This window comes from Rhineura floridana, chromosome 1 (genome assembly GCF_030035675.1).
Source record: "Rhineura floridana isolate rRhiFlo1 chromosome 1, rRhiFlo1.hap2, whole genome shotgun sequence".
Classification (NCBI taxonomy): Eukaryota; Metazoa; Chordata; class Lepidosauria; order Squamata; family Rhineuridae; genus Rhineura; species Rhineura floridana.
This window is the reverse complement of record NC_084480.1, coordinates 159,011,953-159,033,484: the sequence shown is the minus strand read 5'-3', so window position 1 is coordinate 159,033,484 and position 21,532 is coordinate 159,011,953. Positions and strand designations below refer to the sequence as shown.

The 21,532-nt window shown below is 40.3% G+C and overlaps 2 protein-coding genes across 3 annotated transcripts in view; one reads left to right on the top strand and one right to left on the bottom strand.

Annotated features, from left to right (window-relative positions):
* The first annotated feature begins 6,492 nt into the window (after positions 1–6,492).
* GADD45GIP1 (GADD45G interacting protein 1) lies at positions 6,493–13,113 on the top strand. Its single transcript, XM_061640025.1, has 2 exons — positions 6,493–6,878; positions 10,756–13,113. The coding sequence occupies exons 1-2, from the start codon at positions 6,556–6,558 to the stop codon at positions 11,021–11,023; spliced, it is 591 nt and encodes a 196-aa protein (XP_061496009.1). The 5' UTR covers positions 6,493–6,555; the 3' UTR covers positions 11,024–13,113.
* Positions 13,114–15,317: 2,204 nt separating this feature from the next.
* LOC133390753 (tetratricopeptide repeat protein 39A-like) overlaps positions 15,318–21,532 on the bottom strand; it is a 43,398-nt gene continuing 37,183 nt past the window's right edge. For both annotated transcript variants that reach the window (XM_061640003.1, XM_061640013.1), the window contains exon 18: positions 15,318–16,336. In XM_061640003.1, the coding sequence (XP_061495987.1) occupies positions 16,219–16,336 (118 nt within the window). In that variant the 3' untranslated portion in view covers positions 15,318–16,218. The remainder of the gene's footprint in view (positions 16,337–21,532) is intronic.

Below are 21,532 nucleotides of genomic sequence, written 5' to 3'. Positions count from 1 at the left end.
TGTCGGGAATGCTTTGATTTGGATTCCTGCATTGAGTAGGAGGTTGGACTTGATGGCCTTATAGGCCCCTTCCAACTCTACTATTCTATGATTCTATGAAAAACATCTTAAGAAACATACAATAAATTGATACACCCTTATAATTCCTAGTAAGATCCAACAATAAAATACAAAAGCATAATCCCAATAACAGTAAAACAAAAAACTGACCAGCAGAATTAAATTTTTACCCAAACAGAATTTTATGACATCATTATGCATTTATGAGCATTTCAGGAGCCTGATAATTTTGATGCAATAAATGTATTGTTGTTCTTGATGAGGAGAGTCTCCAGATTACGGAGATATATCATATGGGGTATCCCAACATATATCTTGGGGTTCAGAGACATGTTAACTTTGGCTTGGAGTTGCTGTAACTATGAACTTTTCTTCTTCTTTTTTAGTGTTTTTAATTTTCAAGCAAATAAAGAACTGGGAACTAGGAACCAACTTCAGCGTAGTTATGTTATCTGAGACTGATGGGAGTTGTAGTCCAACAACATCTGGAGGGCACTATGTTGAAGACCCAATTAGATTAACACAACTCCCTTCCCACCTACCCATCTGTTTCAAACACATCCAGAAAAGTATGTCTCTTAAATTCTATGTCTGACAGTTCTTTCCTCTCAGAGGTAAACATTAATCTGCAATCCTATATATTTATCCATTTAACTCAATGAGGCTTAATTTGGAGTAGACATATGTAGGACATGAATACATTTCAGTATTTCAGGGGCTATATTTTATTAATGCTGTACCAACTACAACTACCAACAAACACAGCACACACAGGTAATAAGATGTCTGACAGATAGAATGTTAATAGGTGAAGCTTTCCCCATAATTGTATTTCCATACAAAAAAAGCTTACTCCATTTAATTTCTACCTGCCCCACAGCTATCCATAAGAGCCTGATCTCCTGCAATGCCACTCCTAAACCATGCAAAGAACACAAGTAAAAAAAACCCCACAGAATTTGGGCAATTTCTTTTAAGAACGAACATCTGTAACAGTATGAAATACGACATTCTCAGGCAAAAATTAGTTATGAGACAGTAAACATAAAAACCCACATACAAAGCCTTGACAAACTGTGACAAAAATACTCTGAGCATGAGCATTTTCACTTTTTAAATTTTTACTCATCATTGTTTTTGCTTATTTATTGGGCCAGTCTCTATCGTCCTAACTTACCTTACAGGGCTGCTGTGAAGATATAGAAGACAGAATTAAAATGGGGGGGAAAGGAAACTAAGGCTGCAATCCAATACATGTGTACTCAGAAGTAAGCTTTATTGGGTTCAATGGGACTTACTCCCAGGTAAGTGTGTACTCAATACACACTTGCCTGGGAGTAAGTCCCATTATACCCAATGGGACTTATTTCTGAGTAGACAAGTACTGGACTGCAGGTTAGTCCTTGTATTACATGCATTAAATTTTACTTGCCTTAACCAGGTTGGTGCATCTTTGTACTATGAAGTGTCATATTTTTTCTCTCCCCCGCCCCAGCAAATTGGTACTGGTAGCAAATGGGCAGCCAGTGCAATTCGTTCAGCAGCAGGGTGACATGTTGGTGATACCCTGCCCCAGTGAGCAGTCTCTCTGTCACATTTTGCACCAGGTGCAGCTTCTGAACCAACCTAAAGGGCAGCCCCACATAGAGTACATTACAGTAATCCTGCCTGGAGGTTACCAGTGTGTGGACAACAGTGGACTGGCTATCCCAATCCAGAAATGGCCCCAGATGTCTTACCAGCCAAAGCTAGTAAAAGGCACTCTTACCCACTGAGGTCACCTAACGACAAAGATGGATCCAGGAGCACCCCCAGAGTACGGACCTACTTTCAGAGGGAGTATGATCCCATCCAAAGCAGGCAATTTACTTACTTTATTTATTTATATATTATTTGATTTATATCCCACCCTTCCTCCCAGCAGGAGCCCAGGGCGGCAAAACTGATCAATTATCTGAATTCGGGAACAACCAACCCACAGCATCTCTGTATTGCTAGGATTCAGACTCACTTTACTGGCCCTCATCCAGCCCACTATACGTTTTGTAAGGTTTTGTTTTGAAATATCCTTATGGAAAGCATCAAAATGGCATGGGGGTATTTGACTTGCTGGACAACTTAGAACTATTGGATGCATGGAGACACATTAATGGTGATTTAAAAGAATATACGTATTTCTCTGAGAGACACAGAACTTTCTCAAGAATTGATATGATTGGTTGTCAAAATCTGCAGTGACTAATGTTTCTAAGGTAGAGATATTACCAAAAACTTTTTCGGACCATAACCCTGTGATATTAATTTTTTTTTTAAAAAGAGGTACGTTTCGATGGAGGCTGAATAAGACTTTAATGCAGAAAGAAAAGGTGATTGCAGATTGTAAAAAGAATTTAAAAGAATTTTTTGAAAATAATTTGAATAAAGGAACGGATGTTACAATGGTTTGGGATGCTAGTAAAGCTTTTATGAGGGGATACTTTATTCAGTATAACTCTGTATTAAAAAAAACAGGAGAAAACACAATTAATTTTGGATGAGATAAAAAGGAATGATGAATTAACGAAAACTCCTGCAAAGATATCTATTATAAACCAAATTAAGATGTTACAAAAACAGTTATCAATGTTGACAGTGAGGGAAATTGAGACGAAGATGAACTATGTCAAACAAAGAAATTTTGAGTTTGCAAATAAACCAGGAAAGAGAGAAAGAAAAATTTGATATTAAAAATCCAAGAAGGGAATGAGGTATTGACAGACAATGTAAATATCCAAAAGGCTTTCTACCAATATTATTCATCTTTATATAAGAACCAAGATATTATGTCTGAAAAAATAGATGAGTACTTGATTAGGCAGAAGTTACCAAAAATTACAGATGATCAGAGACAAACTATTAATGGACCTATAACGGTAAGAGAGATCTCCGAAGTTATTAAAAAGGTTAAATTAGGGAAAGCACCAGGGCCAGATGGCTTATCAGCATGTTATTATAAATGTTTGGAGGAGGTGCTTCTGTTACCTTTACAGCAAACAATGAATTCTATTCTACAGAATGGAAAGATACCTGACAGCTGGAAAGAAGCTAATATTGCTTTAATTCCTAAAGAGGATCAAAATTTGACTTTAACAAAAAATTATCAGCCAATATCTTTATTAAATAATGATTACAAGTTATTTACAACGATTTTAGCGGAAAGAATGAAATTAATTTTGCAGAAAGTTATCCATGAGGACCAAAGTGGTTTTTTACCTAAAAGACACTTGCGAGACAATGTTAGAAGTGTGTTGGATGTATTGGAATATCTGGAACAACATAGTGACAAACAAATAGCATTTTTTTTTTTAGATGCAGAGAAGGCTTTTGATAATTTGAATTGGAACTTTATGTTTAAAGTTTTGGAAAAGATGAATTTTGGAAGTAATTTTATTAAATGGATTAGATCAATTTATACATTACAAAAGGCACAAATGGTAATTGCGAATGGTGAATTAACAAAGGCCTGTGAAATACAAAAGGGAACGAGACAAGGATGTCCACTGTCTCCACTTTTGTTTATATTGGTCCTTGAGGTGTTGCTCAGAGACGTAATTAATTCTCAGAGAGAATTCTCAGAGAGAATTAGGGGTATAAAGAGAAACACACAAATTGAGTTTTCGCTGATGATTTGGTGATAATTTTGGAAAAACCTCTGGAAGGATTAGAGGTGTTAATGGAAAAATTAAAGGATTTCGGGGTATTGGCGGGCTTTAAGATTAATAACTTAAAAACGAAGATGTTAACAAAAAATATGGGTATACAAGACTAAATTGCAGTAATGGGAAAAACTGGTTTTACAGTGGAGAAAAAGGTGAGATACCTGGGTGTTACTATTACAGATACGAATCGTATGTTATTCCAAAACAACTATGTCAAGATATGGACAGAAATTAAGTAAGATATGATGAGATGGGATAAATTACAGTTGTCATTATTGGGAAGAATCTCTGTGATAGAAATGAAAGTATTGCCTAGAATAATGTTTCTATTTCAAACAATACCTGTGATAGCAAATGATTTACCTTTCCAACAATGGCAAAAAGATATTTCTGAGTTTGTATGGCAAGGGAAAAAAACAAGAATTAAATTAAAATTACTACAAGATGTAAAAGAAAGAGGGGGATTGGGATTGCCAAATTTGAAATTGTATTTTGCTGCCTGTTGTTTACTTTGGGCGAAGGAATGGATCCTGTTGAGAAATAAAAGGTTATTGGATTTAGAAGGGCATGACCTGAGGTTTGGATGGCATGGTTATTTGTGGTATGATAAAGTTAAAGTTAATGTAGATTTTAAAAATCACTTTATAAGAGGTGCTTTGTTGAGAATATGGCATAAATATAAACCAAGGCTATGCACTAAAACGCCACTATGGATCTCAGTGCAGGAAGCTTTTTATAGAAAGGAAATTTTAGGAAAAGAAAGATGGCTAACTTATCAAGATCTCTTGGAAAAGGAACAAGAGGAATACAACATGAAATCGAGGGAACAGCTGGCAGCAGAGGGTTATAGTTTTTATTGGTTCTCTTGCTTAGAGTTGATGGAAAGATTTTAAATTGATAAAAGAATTTTTGATTTTGAACAAGGTAAACCTGAGTTTGAAATGAGTTTGTGCACAAATGACGAACATGTAATTGCCAAAATGTATAAACTTTTGTTAAAAATTGAAATGGAAGAAGAAAAAGTAAAAGACTGTATGGTAAAATGGGCTAAGAATTTTGGATTTAACATACAAATGGATCAATGGGAAAATATGTGGGCAAAGGGGCTGAAATTTACATTGTGCTATAATCTCAAAGAAATTTTTTATAAAATGATGTATCGTTGGTATAGGACCCCAGAGAAATTGTCAAGAATAGATAAAACTGTTCATAATGAGTGTTGGAAATGTAAGCAACAGAAAGGGACTTTTCTACCATATGTGGTGGACATGTAAACAAGCAAAAACATTTTGGAGTCAAATATATAAATTAATGCAGAGAATTTTAAAGGTTAATATTCAATTTAAATCAGAACTCTTTTTGTTGGGCTTGACGAACGTACAATCGGAAAGGAATCATGGAAGAGTGATTCAATATATGGTTACTGCAGCGAGATTACTATAAGCGCAAAGATGGAAGAATACAACATTACCAACAATTGAAGAATGGCTACTAAAACTAATGGACCTGGCAGAAATGGATAAGCTGACCTGTCTACTGAGAGAAAAAACAATAGTCACATTTCTCAAGGATTGGGATTCCTTTTTGAGTTTTTTGCGAGACACAGAAAATGAATTGGTGATATTGGGTTTTGATGATTAACTAGATTATTTAATTGAGAAAAAAGGAGAGTATGTAATTTATTAGCGAACAAGGTATTTTTATATGCATCTGTTACAACTGATCGAACATAGATTGGAAGTCATCTGTTTTTGAATTTTTATTTTTTTTAATCTTTTAGTATGTTATTTGTATTTTATTTTCTTTAAAAAATAAAAAAATATATACACAAAAAAAATGGCATGGGGGTATTTTCAATTTAACATTGTGGAATGTGAAAAATCCACGCTGGCTATAGTATAATAATAACTACTTCCCAGGAAAGTTTGTCCCGACCTCTCTCCACTTTTTATTATTGCCTTTTATTGCCCATTCTGGACAACAATTCCATTTCTATGAGCATTCCCCTTCAAAATCCTTGTATCTTCCGTTTTCCATCGCTTGGCGGACTCTAACAATGATGTATAATTTAATACAATTCGCTGTTATCGCCGTGGGATCCAGCTGTAAACGCAAAAACGCATTAAACTTAAAATCCGCACCGTGCAGCTTGGAGGCGGGAGTAGGGGCGAGGTTAATAAACAGTGGTTTACAACAACCCTCTAATAAATGCTTTAAGAACTACAATCACCTTTTCACTCTTCACTGGAGAAATTTAACTCCAGAGATCCAGGTCTCCTTTGAAGTTACTTAACACAAGCGTGTAACAACGATGTGATAACAATCAAGATGCAGACACGCATTGAAACAATTGCATAATCGGGTATTTCAGCTAAACCCTAACCGTTCTGAATTACTGTCTAATAAATCAACCGAAACTATCAGTCATGCTGGAAGGCAGAAAAGCTAAAGAGGTACCAAACAGAACACACCTCGGGTTACTGTGAAGCTAAACGTACATAAATTGCCACGCCCATTGTCTCATCAACTCGCCCCTCTCCCAGCTCCCACACGAATGCAAGAATGGCGTCCCGTCTGTTCACCCTTTCTACCTCTATGACAACACTCCCACCAAGAGGGGACAGCCAGTGCGAAATGACGTAAAATTTCAAAATGGAGACGTCGTTTGCTAGGGCCGCGGCGAGCAAAATGGCGGTGTTCATGCGGCTCGATTCAAGATGGCACCGCCCATTGGGAGGAGACTGACACCAAGATGGCGCCCTTTATAACTCTGGATTGTTAGGAAATCCGCTCCAAGATGGCGGCTCTCGGAAACCGGCTGGTATTTGGCGGCGTCCGGTTTTATAATGCGCGACCGCTATGGCGGCAGCTTGGTGGGGTGTACCGGCCGGACCCTGAAGACCCTCGCACGCCGCCTTGGCAATTGACGGCCGCTTTTGAAGCTAAGCTGTACGGACGTTATGGAATGGCCTCTGGGGTCGACCCGGCCCAACTCTGGCCCACTCCTGCGCAGCTTGTGGAGATTGAGGCTGAGGAGAGAACCTGGTGCCCGTCTCTGAGGGAAATGTTGGCGGCCCTTGACGCAAAGGAGCAAGAAGCTGAAGCCAAGAAACGGCAGAGGTGAGATGGAGGAGGAGGAGAAGGAGAAGGGGCCGCGCTCTTAAAAGTGTTATTTGGAGTTTAGCAGGACAGTTCATAATTGTGACGATGTTTCTATTGACCGTCCAATGACATAGTTTTCTGGGTGGCTCGCAAAGGTAAAATGATAAACTACAACGAGATTTACTCCAAAGGGAAATGTGCGTATTTTTATAGCCATGAGACATAAATGCAGCCATGTATCCTAGGCTGAATGGAGAGCGAGACGCAGCCGGCTATTCTTATGCACGCTTATTGCCAAAAGTGCATAGACTTAGGCTGTAAACATTCATACTATTCTTATGGTTACGGTCAGTTTTACCAACACACCCAGTTTCTGAATGCAAGGCAGGGTAAATTGTTGCTGAGCAAATGATCAAACCTTTCAGTAAGAAGAGAAAACCATAGTTGTCTTTGGTGTGGGGGTAGGGATATAATACGTATACGTGTCTGTATTTTCATTTGTGAAATGTTGGAGAGTAGAAGAGAGAAGTTGGTCAAGCAGGGGGACCAGTATAATATATCCAGTTAACAGAACTGATGAGGTAGGTGGAAAGAATCAGTGCAAAAAGAACATTGGTAGATACCTCAAGCCTAGGAGAAAATCAATGAGACAGGAGAGGGTGTGAGCAGAGAGAAACCCCCACAGCGATGTATAATTCTGAAAATGTTTTGTTCGTTTGTATAGCATTTCTAGATTTTGTGTTAAAAGTGTTCTGTCTCATACTCTTCACAGCCAGGGTAATTCCAATTGATTGGGCTGATAGTGAAGGATCATGCAAATAGAAAAGTGTGCCAGGGCATCCTTTGACATTGCAAAAGGATCTTTGAGGCATGCTTTTCTGAGCATGCTCACTCCAGATCCCAGGGATGGGCAACAAAAGGTCCCAGACAACACTGCGTGATTACTATAGCCTTGTATTTATTTGTTTGTTTAATTAATTAATTAATTAATTCAACTTTTATACCGCCCATAGCAAGCTCTCTGGGCGGTGTACATCAATAAAAACACTTCACATATAATATAAAAAGCACTTAATCATCAAATTACAAAAGATATATCAAAAACTGTCTGTTAAAACATTAAATACAAAATACAAATACAAGAATATGAACATGTTAAATATTAAAATATTAAAATGTAATCTGAGAAGTAACTCTGTTGGTTCCAGAAATGTGAAACACGGTGAGAGTGAGATCACTTATTGACAGAAATATTGTAAGCAAACTTTGGAAGTGTTTAATAAAGTGTTTTTTTGCCTTATGTTCTGAGGTGACCCTAGCAGCCATGGAATTGGAGTACAAGATCTTATGGATTGACTGAACAGTTTAAAATATTATTTTAAAGATTTAGAAGCTGCCTTCTAATGTGACTACCCTCACAAGGTAGCTTTCAATCAATATTAAAATATAGAAAGCCAAAGGACAGCAAAACCATTGTACAAAAAGGTAACAAAACAGAGGGGAAGAGTATAGCTCCACAGAATTGTGAATTAGGATTTATGTCTTTTGTTCATAAATTATTTTGTTGTAAAATGACTGGAGAAAGTTGGCCATATCAGCAGCTAATGCAAATGAAAGAACTCTAGAACTTTCAAAATCAGGTGGCTAGACTAGAGAACAGTAGATGAGATTTGTTATTGTGACACACGTTGCGGGGGGGGGGACACGGCAATGTACATTCTAAGAATTGGTTGTAGGTAGGAAGAGAAAGTATATCCTTCTTATGCAACACACATTTGCTTACATCTGTAAGGTGTATTGATGGCCAGTAGACAGAAATGTCTTTTTAGAAAACATGCACTCTACACTGAAGATATGGATCTCTGTGGCTTCTAGCCTTGACAGTCAACAGGAAATCCAGTGTGAAAGATGCCAAAAGGCCATTCACTCCACCTCTTAACTGCAAGGTGACAGCAGCCTTCTACCTGCCTGCTCCCAGTCCAGACCACATCATGTCACACAGAGAGACAAAGTGCACTGCAGAGAAAATAGTTGCAAAAGACGGCTGACTGCTGTCAGCATACAGTATGTTGGGCCCGGTGAATTGTTAGCCTTATGCTGCGTCCGTGCCTTTGAGGTAGGGATGTTTTCCATTTGTGGGGAAGTGTAGCCAAAATAAAGTCTGCCCTTCTCAATCTGCCCTGCCCCATGAATCTTTGGCTAAGCAACATGGATTTGGGCACAGGTCTGATTTCAGTTCTGAATGTATTTAGAAGGTTGATTTTGCCCACTTCAATCAGTTCTTTGCTAACCACGCAAGTGGCTTGTAGGCAGCCTTCAACAATTACATTCATCACGGCAAATGTGTCTAACGGTGACGAGCAGCAAGCCTTCTTCCCAACTTTGAAGCAGCTTCATGACAAATTCCACCCCCTCCCCAGCTCTGAGGTTGAAAGCCAGGCTAGAGGTGCTTTAGCAGCTATGTGGCCAAGGCCCCTGCAGCACCTTGGTCCTGCAGGGTCAAAGCAGCAAGCCTCATCCTCTTCAGCTTGGCAACAAGAAAAGGTGGCAGGAGCTTCTTGGCTGATATTCAATTGCATTCTGACGCTAGTGCCCCACATCACCTGTTGCTCAGCCGAACAGTTCTGACCCCTTCACTGAGGATCAACTGCAGCCAGAATGCTCCCTATCTGTGTTTTCTGCATGAAAGGTTGGGGGAGCTTTCTTTGCTGTTGGATAGAGGCAATTACCTCCAGGCAGGCAACAAAGGGGAGGAATCTGATGACCACCATTTTTGCCTTTGCTTGCAAAGCTAGCCAAAAAAGTAGACCTGTTTATCACTTCTCCACTCACCATGGTAACTGTGCTGCTTCCCTCTGGTGAGCATTATGAGCCCTAGCTGCTGCTATGTTAAACTTGGGGAAGGAGAGATGAATTGTCCTCACATTGGCATGGCGATCCCCATCCCCATCCCCCTCCTCATCTCCATGACTGAGTAGGAAGGCAGAGGTCCATTGGCCACTGAATTGCCAATGCACTTGGAGCATCTGGGCAATGCAGAGCGAAACAGAGAAACACCTGCCATCCTTTCCAGCAGAGGCATGAGGCCAAGGATCAGTAAAAGAGCTGGTGATTACCAAGACCAGCCAAAAGTGAGGACATCTGCTTAAAAGGCATAATTATCTCCCATGGCAAACCTGTTTGGGATGGGAATTGGGGGCACTGTATTTCAGTGGTTCTGCTCCTGTCTGGTGGATTGGTTCCAGAAGGTGGTGCTGGGGAACTGTTGCTCTACTAATGGCACTTATCTTACCAGGCTTTATCTTTTACCCTTCCTGCAAATGCTGTTAAACATTTATGTGACACTGCTGAGTGAGATCCTTTGGGGATTTAGAACCATGTGTCATCAATTCTGTGGTCAACTCAAAAGTGCTGTTTTAATTTAAATCACCTGGCCCATATGATTCTTACCTACTCGCTAAGATCATCCTTAAGAGGTTCTTCTGCAGCGGTCTCTTCTTTTGCACATATGGTGACTGGGCCTTTTCTGTTGAGGGCCAGAACTTTGGAATGCTGTCCCCAGGATGGTTCATCTGGTGCCTACCTTATTTGGATTTTATGTGGCGGATTAAAACTATTCTAGTTGTCTGGGGTTTTCAATGAATAGTAATGTTGATGTATTTATAGCTGTTGCTTTACTGTCTTTATTGTGTTACTGCTTTTACTACTGTCTTGTATGTTTTATTGATATCGTTTCTTAAAACTTGCTGTCAGTTTTTCAAATTGAAATGTGAGATATCTCATATTAAAGAATGTAGTGTGGCTGGAAGTATCAATAGAGAGCCTGTGTCTTGTTTTTCCAGCTTTTTGGGAAATCTGGGGGACATTTGATGTTTTGTTTTTGCTCTCTTCACAGAGAGAAGGTCATTGCTGCCCAAATGGCCAAGATGCCACAGATGATTGCAAACTGGCAGCAGGAAAAAGAGCAGCGCAAGTCCAGGGAGCTTGAAGAAAAGGAAAGACGGCAAAAGCTACTGGCTGAAGCCCGTGAGCGCTTTGGCCACAACCTGGATCATCGCAGCCCTGAGTTCCAAGAAATGGTGCAAGAAATGGAGAAAGTTAGACGGAAGGAGCTGAAGCTGAAGAAGCAGCAGCGGAGAGAGGAAGTTCTGGCCAAAAAATAAGCAGAAGGAACAGCTGTTGCCTCACCCCCAGACAAGGAAGAGGAGGTGGTTGCAGCAGAGGTGCCGCAAAGTCTCTAGTCATAGGCCTTTGTGAAGGAAGTGCAGCCTCTGGGCAGTGCCTTGGACTAACATGTTTCCCAGTGGCCCTTCATATCTATTGCAACTCTTAATGAATGAAGTCTAAGGGCCAGTTTCTAACTCTTCCGCTAGAGTGGATTCCATTGACATAGAGAATATTCTGATGTTATCCTTCTACCTATCTCTGACCAAGTTGGACACCCAAAATGGATATGCAATAGTAACCACCTTTCCTGCTAATGCCTCTTTCCCAGTGCAGTAAAGTAGTTCAGTTCTAGCTGACTGAAGTGCTCTGCAGTTGCAGTCAAATAAACTTACATGTTTTTTACTTTGATTTTGTTAAGGTTTTCAACAGACTTGGGAGAAGGTGCTCTGAAGTTGCTAAAGCCAGCATATTGCTTTATTATGTTTGTATTCTAATCTTCCTTCAAGGGGCACAGAGTGAATTTTTATCCTCACAACAAACCTAGAGAGGTTAGTCAGCCCGTGGTTCTCCAAGGTTACCTAGTGACCATCATGGTTAACCAGGGACTTGAAATTGTAGGATCTCTGTCTAAGCCTGATTCTAACCTGTGCCACCCTGCACCTCTAATTGTTGCTATCCTCTCTTTTGAAGGGAATCAGAGCAAGAAAGTGACACCTCTTATGCACAGTGATTTTCCTTTAATGTCTAAAACTATAAAGGAGGCAGCAGGGCTGAGAAGGATTTGAACTTTCCCATAAATAGATGTGAAAATCCAGTATTTCTGACAGTCATAACTTGCAAATGATAGATTTATTATTTGCTGTGTTCACATGTTTTGGCACATTATGACTCCAGATCTCAATAAATAGCTTGTGGGCTTTATCAGCTGGATCCTGCAATGCTATGAAACTATCACCAAATGTGCAGGCTGCTCACAAAATTAATGGGTTCTGCTTCATGTTCTGGATAAGAACTTTCTTGTTCAATTAGAACCTGTTTAGCTCTTGTTTTGGGCTCAGCAGCTATACTCAGATGTGATTATATTTCAAAAGTCGGAGCAAATCCCTCTCTGCTTGAATGTGGGTATGTTCTGTACCATTCTGCACAGCAGAGAAAATACTTTCCATTAGATAATCAAATTAGCTTCTCAACCATAAACAGCTGTGACTCTAGTTTGAATCATACACCTTTGCATGTTTTAAAATTGATCCTTCTGTCTGACAGTAGGAGCTACTGAAACTGGAGACTGTTTACATGAGCCCCTGGTAAAGGACTTTTATGATTGAGCATCTTCTACTGAATACCACTGTTTGCACAGGAGCAAATACCGTTCTATCTTCATGCATACCTGTTGTAGCATGAAAACCACATGCTGAGCATAGCATCCTGTAAAAAGAGCTGGTATCCTGCCCTCACCACCTCAAACTGCTTAGTTGGAAAGGTCTGTATGGTAGCTTTCACAACGCACAGACCAAGAGAAGTTTGCAGCATGGTGATCTGCTTCCCTCTAGTGGAACTACTGTGGATTCATATCCTTTTGAAAAGAACCTTCGTTTGGCAGTGATCCCAGGGAACAAAATTGGGAAGAAAAAAGATTACAAGCTTTTTAAGGATGCAATCCTAGCATGCTTAGCTACAGTAAATCCATTGAACTGGGAAGAATTTCTAAGTAAACATTACTAAAAGTCTTTTAGAACATCTTGCTTGGGTAGTTAGAACTTCAAGTGTACTAGGGGAGTAGTACACAGGAGATCATCACCCTCCTTGCTAAGCCTTGTTTGCCCCAAGAACAGCCAGTTGATATGGAGGTGGGGGGAAGTTGGCACATGCATTTTCAACTCTCTTTCAGTTTTTCCTAGGATACATTTCAGCAGTTCAGCTATACGGGAGGCATGAACTAACCCTCAGCTTTTTCTTTCTAATGAAGATCAGTAAGAGTCACCCCCCTCTCTTGTAGGGGGTAGCAGTACTACCTTACACTTTAACCCTTGTTTGTTTGTTTTAAAAAATGAAAGCACAACACCTTCTATAAATTATTTTTATTTTACATGTATTTGTCCAATTATTTAATCACCCAGTGGTGGCACCAGAATTTTTCCATTCAATTCTTCTTAAAGACCAAACTATATAATTACTGAACAAAAAAAAAATAGCTCCCACACTTCCCAAACTGCCCTCCTTACACTATTAGTAGCAGCATTTTGTATGTGTCTGTTTTTCCTTAGGTGAACTGTACTGGAGCTTAAGGGGCAGTGGTAAGCTTCTCCTGCTAACAAGACATGTTGGCAATTGGCCTGTCACTGTCCAGAGCTGCAACAAATTCAGTTCAGAGGGGTATGTCTGAAATCTCCCAGCAGATAGCAGTTCTTTTTTGGTTAGCATTTTGCTTCAGTTGAGTGGTGTCTTCACTTCATCTTTTAATCTCAACTTGCAAAGTAACTCACATGCACAACTGAATGGCTCTTGTAGTTGCCCACAGTGCAAGGTCCAAGTAATCTCCACCAGTGTTAACTATCTACACCTTTTCCCAAATGATGTTGGGAAGTATTTTCATTGCAGGCTGCATGTAACTAATGAAAATTGGGAACATTTCTAGCATTCTTTGTAAGCAAGGAGATTGACAGCAGATCACACTTTTGACCAACGCTCATGGATTAAAAGTTTTGTAAGTGTTCAGTTACAAACACTGCATGGTGCTCCCAACTACAAATAGATCAGAACTATGGTCCAATGAGTAGGAGTGGGCCATTGGTCACATGGGCAATTTGGGGGAAGGGACACTTTCTGGGCCAAGTTACAGATTGCAAGACTGACCAAAGAAAATGGGACAGATACACAGATGTGCATGCATGCTTTTTTTTAGAAACACTATAGAAAAGGTTCTCCAGAACCCACATAAGGCAAGCTGTGTCATTATAGTAGTTTAATCTGCAACACAGGTGAGTCATAACATCTCTAAAATTCTCACAAGATTTATGCTACCTTTTGTTCTTAGCAGAATCTCTTGCAGTGTACTTGTATTTATCAGCTACCTCAGGGTAGGCTTGTTCTGTTCCAAGTTAGAACAAAGCTTCCCTACCAGGTATTACACGGTCCAACTTAACAGCAAGCCATACAGCCTATGAATGTTATTTATCCAGTTGAAATTAGCTTTTTAGATGTGGGAGGGATCTAGGTGTAGGACTAGAAAAGAATTAATGTGACATGAATCTGGCAGACACTTGTGTATCATCACCTTGTAGTGGTGAGTGGGCTTGCGTGTTCCAGTGAACCCTGTGAGCGATGCTGTCGGGAGTCATGTACTCCCAGCAGGGTCACCCATGGCGGTAAGGTCAAGGGACAGGAACCAAAGAACGATCCAAGAAAGTCCTCAATGGCAAAACAGGCGGAGGGTAACAATGTGTATGTTGCAACGGCTGTGAAGGCGGATGAAGGATGCAGCAGGTAAGACTTCCAATTGTTGTGGTATCCCATGCCATTGGATCAAAGCCTTTTTCTGTCAAGATTTGTGTGTGGATCGTTGTGCGCCGATCTCCCCACATAAATTCACACACGCATCTTCCAAGCAAATCCATCTGGAAACCTATGTCCCCACTATGGGAGGCTGTGTGGATCCAGAATTGGCCTCCACAGTCACTTACGGACCCACGGTTAAAGACCTTATCTTGGAAGACAATCTTACTCAGCCACGAGTGCTCACCAATGAATGACACATATACTAGAAAAAAATTGCAGGTGGTTCAAGAACCAAGTATTCAAAACACAAGAGAGCCAATGAAAGTAGCAAGAAAGATGAGGTTAGCATGTCAATGCTTCCCTCCCCAGCAAAGAATTTTCAGAGGGACAGTCTTAACAAGAGTAATGGCTGGGATTGGTCTGCAGATGAATCGACCATGCAACAAGGCAAGCAAGAATGTGAAACTTGCCCCTTTTATGCTTCCCCCTCCTGCTTCTATGCATGCAATTTTTAAAGTAGTTCACCACATGTGGTTTTGAATATGAGCAATGATAAATCACATAGACCTAATACTGAGCCTATCACATGGGTTTAACACACATCTTTAATCAGCAGCCCTGAGTAAAAGTATGGCAAAAGTGTTCTGGGTGGACAAGTTTACCAATCCAGGTTATGATCTGCCACCCTCCTAAAAAACATGGTGCTACCCGAAATGGATAAAATATGCATGCAGAATGGTTGTATGCCCCAGTAGAATTCATTGCTAGACGCCAGGTTGAAAGGAAGACTACAAATTCAGGAAGTAGGTCCATCTGCTACTTTCAGGAAGAATGACCAGCAATGAACATACACATGGGCAATGCTGACATTTAATGACAGATCAGTCTACACTTGGCTTGAAGCTGCTTCTGGTCTAGTTACTACTTGAGGTGGTTTCATTCAAAAAAACTTCAAATACTCACCACCTGTATGTACAACAAAAATGCCTGGCTGTTTCCTGCTTTAAGAGCCTGTGCCAAAATTTGTTTTTCCTTTCCAACATTTAGAAATGTGTCTTTAAATGGAGACTGATCATATCAGTACAAAACAGAAGAAGCTGTCTGCACTTTTGAAAAAGAGAAGGCCACAGAGGAGTGTTACCATTTTAATCACTTGTGATAAACTCAGTTTCCAGCCAAAGCTGGGCCTCCTTGCTGGATGACTGAAACTCTAAAGTTCAACACCAATGTGACATGAGGTTCCAGGATGCTGTGGGCTTGCTAAGTTAACAAGCAGTGACCAAGAAGGAAAGATGATAGGAAACCAAAAAGGTAGAGGGAGAGTACTGCACCTTCAGACTATTCCCAAGTCAAGATGAGATTGGAGAAGGGAGAACTTAACCCTGATTTGTAGGACCCTGAGAGAGGAGACTAATAAAGATGGGCTTCTCCTTTCAACTTCACTGATTAGCAAGCAACATTTGCCCAGCTACTCCCTGGGCTTGGGCACCATAATTCAGATGGGTAAAGCCCATCTGTTCCCACACACAAAGTATCAAGCATTAGATTGGTGACAAGGCATTTCTTCAAAACAGACCCACCAAAGGAGAGAGGCAGCATCCCAAGTTGTACTTTGATAGGTGCCTCTTTGGTCCACATGCTCCTAAGAACAAGAGTTCACCCCTCTTACAAGACAGAAGGCAGGAAACACCATTCTCTATGAAGGGCTGGTTCCATCTGCATCATTTTCCTCCTGGCTGGCCTTGAGCTTGGACAATACAGCGTGTATCCGGAACAGTGTTCGTGATTCCATTGAATAATTCTTGTAGTTGTTCCTGTTGGGAGAGGCATTCAATAGCAGTCATGTCTTGGACTAGCATATGTGTTTGTGCATGTATGTATTCTATTTAACATTTTTAAAAATGGTGTAGAATTTGGATTTAATTAACCCTCAGTACTGCACAAAGGAAAGGCAAATCCTGTGCTCCAAGCAACCTTGCTTGTCTTGTCTTAAAAAAGATAAGAGGAGTCTACTGGCTCAGGCCAATCACCCATCTAGTCCAGCATTATGTTCTCACACTAGCCAACCAGGCGCCAATGGGAAGCTTGAAAGCAGGACCTATCATACTGGCTGCAGGAGAATAAAATGCTGATGCCCTCAACCCCCAACAGTCTTGCTTTATTACATCCCTCGCAGGGATTTCATTAGAAGCTGTTCTCAAAAGTTTCCAAGCTGCTCTAGAACAAGGACTTCAAAAATATGCAGGAGGATAGAGGGAAGCTGAGATACTAAATTCCATTAACTGGAGTACGCTTGCTAGTTAAAAGATACTTGGATAATCACTAACTTGCCCCATTTTGGTATCCAAAAGATAATGCAAGAAAGAACAATATGTGTTTTATTTGAATCAATTGTATCATCCTTCAAAATGGATAATCTCTGTTCACACAAAAAGCACTTTTTGATGGGGCTCCTTTATGCAGTTCTCAAAAAAGAAAGAAAGGATCTTACAGAGAATCTCGTACCTAAATCAGATTTTGACTTAATGTGAATTGAAATGTTGTTTAATATACATGTAAGCTTTTAGTGGTTGTAGTTGCAACATCTCTCTGAAGCCATGCCATCAGTCTACAAAAATTATAAATGTTCAGGGATGGAGCTTTTTTCCTCACATACATCAGTCCCTAATAAACTCTCTGTTGTTCATCCATTGCCCCTTACTGTCACAACACTCAATGCTAAAAGTCGGACACGTATTTTATAGATATCTCCATATCATAATCAGAGTACAACATACAGATTGACTTGGTTCATGCAGCTTAACTTACTTTGCATTCATTGCACACCTTAACATGGTGAGGGGGTTTGAGAGTGTCAAAGAAGCTGAAAGCAATGCAGTCAGGAGTCTAGACCAAGAGGCTAGGCTCCTAGCAGGGTCATCCAAGGTGGAATGGTCAAAGCCGAGACACCAGACTAAGATGCATCCAGACTTACAGGAAGGCAATGGTAAACCACCTCTGAGTACCTCTTACCATGAAAACCCTATGAATAGACTTATCCAAAATGCAACATGAGATAGTGCTGGAAGATGAGACCCCCAGGTCAGAAGGCACTCAGCAAGCTACTGGGGAAGAACAACAGACAAGTACAAGTAGCGCTGTGACTAATGACATAACTGGGTCAAAGCTGAATGGAAGCCCAGAGGCTGATGTGCATAGATGCGAAAGGAGAGTCCAGAGTTGTATGATGTACACAACAGGAACATGGAATGTGAGAAGCATAAACCAGGGATTGTCTGACAATTAGAAATTGTCAAGCAAGAAATGGAACGTATCAACATTACAATACTTGGCGTGAGTGAATTAAAAAGGACGGGAATAGGACATTTTCAATCAGGCAACTACTAAATATTTTATGCAGAAATGATAAATTAAGAAACAGGGTTGCTTTAATGGGGAGAAGTGACGTAGCAAATGCAATTAGGAGCTATAATGCAAGGTCTGAGCAAGTGATATCAATGACATTTAACAGGAAACCTATTAACATAACCATCCTTGAGACAGCCTTGGTCGCCCTGTATGATGACCTCTGTCGGGAGAAAGACAGAGCTAGTGTAACTCTGTTGATTCTCCTTGATCTCTCAGCGGCTTTTGATACCATCGACCATGGTATCCTTCTGGGGAGGCTTGCAGATTTGGGAGTTGGAGGTACTGCTTGGCAGTGGTTCCTCTCCTGTCTGGCAGGTCGTCTCCAGAAAGTAGTGCTTGGGGAGCACTACTCGATACCCTGGGTGCTCCAATATGGAGTCCCGCAGGGATCAGTTCTGTCCCCCATGCTCTTTAACATCTATATGAAGCCGCTGGGTGCTGTCATCAGGAGTTTTGGAGTGCGTTCTCATCAGTACGCTGATGATACGCAGCTCTACTTCTCCTTTTCATCTTCTTCAGGTGAGGCTGTCAAGGTCCTAAACCGATGCTTGGCCGCAATAATGGACTGGATGACAGCGAACAAATTGAAGCTCAATCCAGACAAGACTGAGATGCTGTTAGTAAATGGATCCCTTGACCAGTTGGATGTTCTACCTGTTCTGGATGAGGTTACACGCCCCCTGAAGGAGCAGGTGCGCAGCTTGGGAGTCCTTCTGGACCCGTCCTTGTCACTTGAGGCGCAGGCGGCCTCGGTGGCACGGAGTGCTTTTTACCAACTTAGGCTGGTAGCCCAGCTATGCCCGTATCTGGACAGGGAACATTTTGCTTCAGTTGTTCATGCTCTGGTAACCTCAAGATTGGACTACTGCAATGCACTTTACGTGGGGCTGCCCTTGAAGACGATTCGGAAACTGCAGCTTGTGCAGAATGCGGCGGCCAGATTAATAACCGGGACCAAACGGTCGGAACATGTGACACCTATTCTGGCCCGCTTGCACTGGCTGCCTATATGTTTCCGGGCCCGATTCAAGGTGCTGGTTTTAACCTATAAAGCCTTACACGGCACGGGCCCACAATACCTGATGGAGCGTCTCTCCCGATATGAACCTACCCGTACACTACGCTCAACATCGAAGGCCCTCCTCCGGGTGCCTACTCAGAAAGACGCCCGGAAGGCGACTACAAGAAAGAGGGCCTTCTCGATAGTGGCCCCCGAACTATGGAACACCCTTCCTGACGAGGTACGCCTGGCGCCTACTTTATTATCTTTTCGGCGCCAGGTGAACACCTTCCTCTTTGCCCAGGCATTTTAATATTTTAATATTTTAATATTTCTATCTTTTAGTATTTTAGTATTTGTATTAATGTTGTGGAGATGGTTATATGTTTTATCTTTTCTGAATTTTTTATTTTTTATTTGTATTTAATATGGGTTTTTGTGTTGGTTTTGTCTTTGTTGTATGTATAAACTGTTGTCTTGATTATTAGGTGGTTTTAAAATTGACTGTTTATATATTTATATTTGATGTACACCGCCCAGAGAGCCTCGCTATGGGCGGTATAGAAATTAAATTAAATAAATAAAAAATAAAAAATCATCCAAGTCTATGTTCCAACAGCAAACACAGAAGAAGAGGAATCAGAGAAATTTTATGCAGAAGTATAGGAAGAAATTGATCACATACCAAAACAAGATGTTCTGATAATTATGGAGAACAGGAATGCAAAAGTAGGGAACACAGAAGAACTAGAAATTATGGAGAAATTGGCTTTAGGAGATAGAAATGAAGCAAGAGAGATTTGCTGAATTCTGTGAAGCCAATCATTTGGACATCACCAAATGGTCAATATAGGAATCAAATTGATTATATAATGGTAGCAGAAGATGGAGAAGTTCCATACTTTCTGTGAAAACAAGACCAGAAGCAAACCGGTACAGATCATGAACTGGTAATATCGAAAATCAGAGTCAAGTTAAAGAAGAAGAACAAAGCAATCATAATTGCAAAATACAATTTAAATAACATCCCAGAAGAATAGAAAGATCAAATAAGGAACAGATTTAAACTTAGTTAGCTTTAAACTTAGTTGATAGAGAACCAGAAGAACTATGGGTTGAAGTCAGAGACATTATCAGGGAAGAATACAAAAAGACAATACCTCTAGTTAAAAAGACAGAAAGACCTCAAGGGACGACTGATGAAACTCTTAAAATGGTTAGAGAAGGAAAGCAAAAGCAAAATGATATAGAAACACAGTTAGAACTTTAAATGCAATAATACAGTGACTAGTACATAAGGCAAAGAGAACTGAACTATTATAATCGTTATTGTATAGAAATAGAAGATGATAATAAAAAAGGTAGAACAAGAGCCCTATTCCAAACGATTAGAGAAATAAAAAGGAAATTCAAACCAAGTGTAGGGATGTTGAATAATCAATAGGGGAATAAAATAAAATGACCGTGATAAAATAAAAGGAAGATGGAAGCAATACACTGAAGAACTATATAAAAGAAATGCAAGAATGACAGATTCATTCACGGAGGAACCATATGATGAAGAACCAGACATTTTAGAATGAAGCTGCTCTTAAAATACTGAGAAGAAACAAATAACCAGGAATAGATGGCATACCAATAGAGTTGCTACAAGTTGCTATGGTGTTGCTACAAGTTATGCTACTGGGACTGAATCTGTCCAAATTTTGACAAAAATTGTCAACAAATACGGAAAATAGAACAATGGCCCACAGATTGGAAGCATTCAATATACATCCCAATTCCAAAGGAAGGGGATCCCAGGGAATGCAGTAATTATCGAACTATTGCCTTAATATCCCATGCAAGTAAAGTAATGCTCAAGATTCTACAACAAAGGCTCTTGCCATATATGGAGCGAGAAATGCCAGACGTCCAAGCTGGATTTAGAAAGGGAAGAGGCACCAGAGATCATATCGCAAACATACGTTGGATAATGGAACGGACCAAGGAATTTCTGTAGAAAATCACCCTGTGCTTTATAATTACAGCAAAGCCTTTGATTGTGTAGATCACGAAACACTATGGAATGCTTTAAAAGAAATGGGGGTGCCACAGCATCTGATTGTTCTGATGTGCAACCTATTCTCTTGACAAGAGGCTACTATAAGGACAGAATATGGAGAAACTGATTGGTTCCCCAATGGAAACGGTGCGAGACAGGGGTGTCCACCCTATTTATTTAATCTATACACAGAACATATACGGAAAATGGGACTGGACCGAGATGAAGCAATTGTGAAAATTGGAGGAATATCAATAATTTAAGATAAGCAGACAATACCATACTACTAGCAGAAACCAGTAATGATTTGAAATAAATGCTGATCAAAGTTAAAGAGGAAAGCACAAAAGCAGGACTACAGCTTGACTTTCAAAAAGACTAAAGTAATGACAACAGAAGATTTATGTAACTTTAAAGTTGACAATGAGGTCATTGAACTTGTCAAGGATTATCAATACCTTGGCACAGTCATTAACCAAAATGGAGACAATAGTCAAGAAATCAGAAGAAGGCTAGGACTGGGGAGGGCAACTGTGAGAGAACTGGAAAAGGTCCTCA

What these genes read in the sequence shown, in the direction of transcription:
- GADD45GIP1 (XM_061640025.1), top strand. Translation starts at nt 6,556, where the DNA reads ATGGCGGCTCTCGGAAACCGGCTGGTATTTGGCGGCGTCCGGTTTTAT. An exon ending in GAAGCCAAGAAACGGCAGAG is followed by an intron (nt 6,879 to 10,755) that starts GTGAGATGGAGG and finishes CTCTCTTCACAG; the next exon opens with AGAGAAGGTCATTGCTGCCC.